We start from the raw sequence: 6,770 nt of genomic DNA, 5'->3' as shown, positions 1-6,770 counted from the left end.
ACACTTGGTATGCATTCAGCGGTGAATGTACAGTCACCAGACCCTGTCTCTCCTCCTCTTCTTTACAGCTCATGACATTTTACAAACTCATGGGAAATACGGTTTGCTTTAATAGCTATTCAATAACTATATCTTCTCCCCTCTTCCCTCCCTTCCCCCCAACAAAATCCTCTGAAATCATAAACTAGAAATCCAAACAGCAAAAGGGAAAGAAAGCAACATTAATATTAAAGGTTTGGAACAGCTGCACCTTCTTTTGAAATCTGTTCTCATACACCACTGATGATCTGCAATGTATGCTTCTCATTAAAAAAATAAATACAAAGGATTTAGTTGTTCTAGACTGTAAATAAGGAGGATTTAAAGACCTTAGTGATGTAGTGATTGCTCCTCCTCTTCAAATCTACATATCAGACTGCCTCCAACTGCCTGTCTGAGGATGAGAGCAGCTCGCACCCAGCCCCTGAGATAAACCTTTTGAGGGGAACGTAAAAAGAGAGGGTGTGGGGGAGTAAGTTCCCCAAGACACATGCAAGTTGAGCTGGTTGGAAATCCGATTTTTTTTATTTTAACTCAGAAAATATTAGGTGAGTTCACAACCATGATTTTTGTTTTCCCCCCACTACCTGCTTCAGGATACCAAGGTGCTTAGGACACTGATCTGAGATGGATCTTACTGCCTGGCAATCCAAGAGGGAGAAGTAAGGTCATAGAGAGCATGTGCTCCTTTTCATATTTCATGAAGACATGCAAGACTCACAGGTTTGTCCCACTGACCAATCAAAAACTATGGGAAGATAGAAAAAGTTTCCCATCCAGCTCTACATGCAAAGACCCCTCCAAAGAAAAGAAAACCCCACGCTTTCTCTTTGATTTAAGCCCTGTGTAAAATCATCATTCAGAAGGTTTTAACAGTACAAAGGTTTATTTAGAAAAGAGTTTGGATTGTTCTTTAGGACTTTTTTTTTTTTTTTTTTTTTTTTTTGGCAAACATTTAAATCCTTTTGTAACTCAGAAAACTGCCAGTGCCTGGTACTTTGCACTTTCTTTGCCCACGTAAGCAGTAAAAGCTAATTTCTTACTGGGACGAGACCATCACAGGACCCAGCTGCTCTATTTATAAATACTCAAATCTTCATCACCACTGCCACTTAATCCTTTCCTCCTGATGTCTCTGCTTGTTTTCCCACAAAATTCCAGATCCTGTAAAAGCTCACTGCCTCCCAAAATCAGTGTCAGCCTATTTTCCTCTGTGGACTCCCCATGCCCTCCATCAAGGTTCAAAGACAACCACTCCCCTTCCCTTTTACCCATCCACACTCCAGCACCATTCTGTACCATTGTGAATGCCCTCAGCCTCCCTGGCTCTATGTCTATACCCCACAGCACCACTCTGCTCCACTGAGGGGGCGAGCCCAAATCCCATGTTCTCTTCCCTCCCTTCTTTGTCAGCACAGAGCCTTTTCCTCTTTTAACTCTACTCCTGTTCAAGGCAAATTCATGCCTCCAGCTCAATGCCAGAAGTTCTTCTTCTTCTTCTTAAAAAGAATGTGTTTAAAGGATCTGCGAAAGTCCTGGTTGAAGATGGTGTAGATGACTGGGTTCAGGGAGCTATTGCAATACCCAATCCAGAAGAAGAACTTGAAGAGAGTCTCAGGGACCTCACACGCCTCCCGGCAAATACCATAGAGGCTGTAGCTGAAGAAAAAAGGGAACCAGCAAACTACAAAGACCCCCATGACCACGGCCAACACGAAAGTGAAGCGTTTCTCCCGGGCTTGGGTGACTTTCTTACGGCAGATGCTGCTACGCTTCCGGCGACGACGATATGAGAATAACTGCATGGAGCGATTGCTAGCGCGGGACAGACGGCTACTAGAGTGCTTGGAGGAGTATGAGTAGGAGAAGGACTGGCTTTTGCTGCTTTTGCGGGGATGCTCCTCCCGGCTCCGCCTCCGTCTACTCTCTGAGGTGCTGCTCTCCTCCAGCTCAATGTCCTCCAGTTCAGAGGCTTTGCGCCAGTGGTGCACTGAATAATGTCCATTCTCTCCCAGCTTCATCCTCACGGATGTGCAACCGCCAGCAACGCGGCTCAAGCCATTCTCAGTCTGGGAGGACCCCTCTGGCATTGTACGCTTCTCAGAGAGGGTCCTGGTCCTTAGCTTGGCCACGCGGTAAATGCGGATGTAGACCAACACCATGATGAGGCAGGGGGCAAAGAAAGAGCCAATGCAAGAAGAAAGGATGTACCACGTCTCATCGTTCAACTTGCACTGGGGAAAACTGTCTCCCTCGGGGTCCCGGTACATGGAGATCAATGGAGGGAAGGAGATGACAGCTGAAATGAGCCAGACAGTGAGGATGATGGCCTTGATCCTCCGGGGGGTCCTTTTGAGGTTGTACTCCACCGCCTGTGTGACTGACCAATACCTGTCGAGGCTGATGGCGCACAGGTGGACGATGGAGGAGGTGCAGAAGAGCACATCCAGCGCCAGGTAAATGTTACACCAAGTCTTGCCGAAGTACCAGTAATTCATAAGCTCGTTGGCTAAGGAGAAAGGCATGACCAGGGTAGCCACCAGGATGTCCGCGCTGGCTAGGGACACCAAGAAGAGGTTCTGGGGTGCTCTCAGCGCCCGGCTGGTGAGCACAGCTATCACCACCAGCACGTTGCCCACGATGGTGAAGACGATGAGGAAGCCCACTACCGCCGCCAGGCCGGCCACGGCCGCCGGGGAGTACGGGGAGGGCGGCTGCAGGAGATCAGAAGAGGACGGCGAGGAAGGCGGTAGCGCCAGGGACTCGTTGGGGGAGCCCAGGCTCGTGTTCACCACCAGCAGCAGATCCATGGTGGTGTGCGGGGCGCCGGAGTCCTAGAGAGCCCGGCGGAGCCCCCGCCCCGCCCCGCCGCCCCACCGCTGCCGCCCCGCTGCCCTCATCGCCCCCCGCCAACGGTCCAAGAGCCGCCTTGCAGAGCGGCTCCAGCGGCAGAGCCGCGCTCCTCTGCCCCCCGGACCCTCAGGGCAGGGCCGGGCAGCGCCGCCCCGGAGAGGCAGGGAGCCCAGCAGAGCTACCTCCGCCCGGTCCTCGACGAGGGGGCAGCGAGGTACAGCTGGCCCCCGCCACCCGCCGGGTCATGCCCCGCTCAAGGCAGCCTGCAGCTCCGGAGAAGAGCCCCCCCAGCCAACGGGAGTCGGGGGCGGGAGCTGGATCCTCGCAGGGAGCAGGGTCCGAGGCGGCAGCAGCAGCAGCAGCATCCAATCCCATGGAGAGCGGCCCCTCTCCGGCGGCACGGCGGCGCGAAGTCGCGGCTACCCAGCGGCTCCGTCCTAGACTCGCATCGCGCTTCCAATCGGCGGTGTGCCCCGCCGCCGCGCGCATGCTCAGTGCCGACAGGTGAAGCCGCCGAACCCACCCGCCTCCGTGGAGCACCCCGGAGGGCGGAAAAACGCCCCGGCTGCTCCCGCCGCCCCACAGCTACTGCCGCCCCGTCTGCCGCCCCGGCACCCACGGAGCGGCGCAGCCCGGACGCCTTCTCCTCCCCGCTGCGGCGCTGTCCCACGGCGGTCTCAGGGAGGAGCGGTGGAGCGGTGCTCCCCGCCACTCAGCGCAGCTCCTTACCCCTCTTAGTGGCCGGACAGGTGCTTGTTGTCTCCGCGGCGCCGGCTGTGAGGGGAAGCGGCCCTGGCGGAGCCCGCCCCGGCTGGTGGAAGCTGCCGGTGCTGTGGGAAGCAGCGGCGGGCTCACCTCCCAGGCGTGCGGCGAGGGTGCTCGCTGTGCGATGCCGGCCTAGAGCGCTAGGGGGCGGCCTTGTCCACCAGCATGAGGTGCAGCCGTCGCCTGAGGGGCCGCGTCGCCCTGAGGGGACCGGGGGCAGCGGGGACCCGGCGGCTCCTGGCGGGGTTGTAGAGCTGTGCTTAAGCACAGATGTAGGGTATCTGCTTGCCAGGGTAAAGCCCTCTCCCCGCCACACGGTTCTCCCGTGCAAGCCCGCACCGGCAGAGTGCTGGCCTGGGAGGGAAGCAGCAGGGAAAATCTTTGGGGCGTTTTGACTGTAGTCATGAGAGCAGAGAAACCTCGGTAATATGGGAAGCACTGAGCAAACTTAAAGTGTTATTTCCACTGCTTGGGCTTCCGGACTTTCTCTGGAAGTACATGAGAGCTTGATCTATCAGTAGCCAGAGATAATCAGAGCAGGATATGGCTGTCTCACTGCCCCTTTCCACAGAGGGAAGCAGAAGGGGAGTGGGGCATGTGACTCCTGTGAGGAGCACATCTTCAGATCTCCTTCACTGATGGCCTTGTGGCTTATGTTACCTTCCTTTGGATGGAAAATTTGAGAAGTGACAATAAAAACGAAGCCACGGCCACTTTTATGCCCCTTTCTTCAGCTGAACCTGCTTACTGGAGGGTGGAAGGCATTTCAGTGTAGTCCTGGTCTGTGGTGGTATGTGATTCTGAGAAAAGCCACTGCCCTGCTCTGGAGAATATGTTGTCTTTTGTTAAGCCCCTTCTTCCACCTGTTCTCCCTACTGCTACCAGTCCCCAGATCTTCCTCTGGATATTGCCTGTGGTACACTTAGGTGAGGGTTACAGGAAGGTAAAGAGAATAGCCATATACACAGCGTGCCTCTTCTGGAAGCACGTCCTGCTGCCTGGATCACAAGGTCTTCAAGGCAAGGACTGTCCCACTGGTCTCTTTGCTGCTGCGCTTGCTTTTCTTGTGCCACACTGCAAAAAGCCTGTGCTTATATAATCCTAACAACAGTAGCATAACCCTAACCACAGGATTAGCTGTGTTCATTTCAGGTGAGCCAGAATATGAATTCATCCACAGCCAATTAATTCACTTTTCATCCGGTATAATTCATTCCTTTTATGCTGTGTGGCGGTGTTACTGGCTTGCAGGGGATGAGTGTTTTCCCCCATTGTGACAGTGTAAAAGATATGGTAAAGTGGTAGATATCTACAGCAGAACTTGCAGCACACAGTGGTGCTGAAAACCACAGGATGATTGGATTCCATGGCTAGTACTTCGTTTTGGAGCTGCCTAAACTCCTTCGTCATCACCCTGCTGACTTCTAGAGGAACCTGATGTTTTGCCTGTGGGCATTCGCAGTCTGAGCATTTGGTTTATGCCTCCCTCCTGCGCCCCATCTGGACCCAGAAATGCAGTATCCCTAGGTCTTGGGAGAGTCACAGTCTGGTACATGTTCTGCTTATTACTGCCAGGTTTATATTTATAACACAAAATTGGGAGTAGTGAAGACAAATACATTCTAGAGAACTTCTCTTTCTCTGTATAACATTTAAAATAATAAAATACTTGATATTTTAATGGTGCACAAGTTGAAATACAACAGCCTGAGGTTTTGGGGGTTGATAAGGGATACTGTGATTCCAGTTATCTTTTTAATGCAGCCAGGGCTGGCTCCTGTGTTCTCTGTGTAGGTACATGGACTGGAGTATGAAGGGTTAGAAGTGAATATGCTTAGCTCTGATAGGCATGAAAATTCCTCTGGAGATTATGATCTAATTAATCTGTTTTGTAAAGCAATTTAGTCTGAAGGTTTGTTTTTTTCTTTTTACATTTGAAATCTAATTAACCAGATGATCAGAGAACTGGAGCACCTCTCCTATGAAGACAGGCTGGGAGAGTTGGAGTTCTTCAGAATGGAGAAGAGAAAGCTCTGGGGAAACCTTATAGGAGCCTTCCATTACCTAAGGGGGCCTACAAGAAAGGTGGGGAGGAACGTTTTGCATGGGCATGTAGTTATAGGACAAGGAGTGATGGCTTTAAACTGAAAGATAGGAGATTTAGGTTAGATATCCTAATCCCTGTGAGGCTGGTGGGGCACTGACACAGGGTGCCCAGAGAAGCTGTGGCTGCCCCATCCCTGGCAGTGTTCAAGGCCAGGTTGGATGAGGCTTGGAGCAACGTGGTCTAGTGGAAGGTGCCCATGGCACATGAGGTTGGATCTAGACAATTTTTAAGGTCTCTTCCAGCTCAAACCATTCTATGATTCTGTGAATAAACACATTGTGCCTGTACCTGGAAGACAAAGGCGATAATGTTGGAACTAAATTGTGTCAGGTAACAAGTTCTGATAAGAGTGAAATACAGAGGCAGTAATCACCTGAACAGCCAAAGTGTAACATATATAACAAAAGGAAATAGAAATCTGATGCCCCCTCCGGTCCTCCTAAATATACAATTAATCTGATAAAGAGGCCTCTTTAAAAAAGCTTACAAAACCACAAGATGGCTAAATGAATAGATGTTGAGGTTAGTAAAGTTCAAACAGGAAGTAAATGGCACATTTTTAACATGAAACCTGAATAACCACTGAAGCCGCTTCTTAAATTTTTGTGGTCAATTCTTCATATTTGAAAATTTCATAATGGTATCTATAAAATGAGCAGACAAGTGTAACCTTTTATATGACTGGCATTAAGGAGAAAGCAGGAATGTATGATCTAACTGGTTCCATCTGGGATTAAAATACAATAAATACAAACTGAAAAAACACATGAACATTTGGGATTCAGGAACTAACTGTCAAAAAGGGGTATATAAGAACCACAATATTTAATTCCCTTACTAGGGTAATTATGAAGTCAGACTGACCAAGTATGTCTTAAAGTTGTGTGAACTTGAACTTGAAATAAACTTTCAGCTGATGGTTTCAGGCTTCAGGTTAAAAGAGCTGAAGCTTTTGAAGACTTATCTTTGCTCAAAGTAAGTCAATGCAAAAGTTTCATAACAAAAA

At 50.4% G+C, this 6,770-nt stretch overlaps 1 protein-coding gene across 1 annotated transcript; it reads right to left on the bottom strand.

The window, feature by feature from the left end:
- Positions 1-206: 206 nt before the first annotated feature.
- On the bottom strand, positions 207-3,325 carry LOC133220916 (alpha-2C adrenergic receptor-like). The gene has a single exon (XM_061369349.1). It carries the CDS (start codon positions 2,847-2,849, stop codon positions 1,512-1,514), a length of 1,338 nt encoding a protein of 445 aa, XP_061225333.1. The 5' UTR covers positions 2,850-3,325; the 3' UTR covers positions 207-1,511.
- Between the last annotated feature and the right edge of the window lie 3,445 nt (positions 3,326-6,770).

This window comes from Neopsephotus bourkii, unplaced genomic scaffold (genome assembly GCF_033783945.1).
Source record: "Neopsephotus bourkii isolate Nb327-2 ecotype Australia unplaced genomic scaffold, CSIRO-AGI_Nbou_v1 NB_144, whole genome shotgun sequence".
Lineage (NCBI taxonomy): Eukaryota > Metazoa > Chordata > Aves > Psittaciformes > Psittacidae > Neopsephotus > Neopsephotus bourkii.
This window is presented reverse-complemented; position numbering and strand designations above follow the sequence as displayed.

Excerpts from the sequence above, each read along its gene's own strand:
- LOC133220916 (XM_061369349.1), bottom strand. The coding sequence starts at position 2,849 with ATGGATCTGCTGCTGGTGGTGAACACGAGCCTGGGCTCCCCCAACGAG.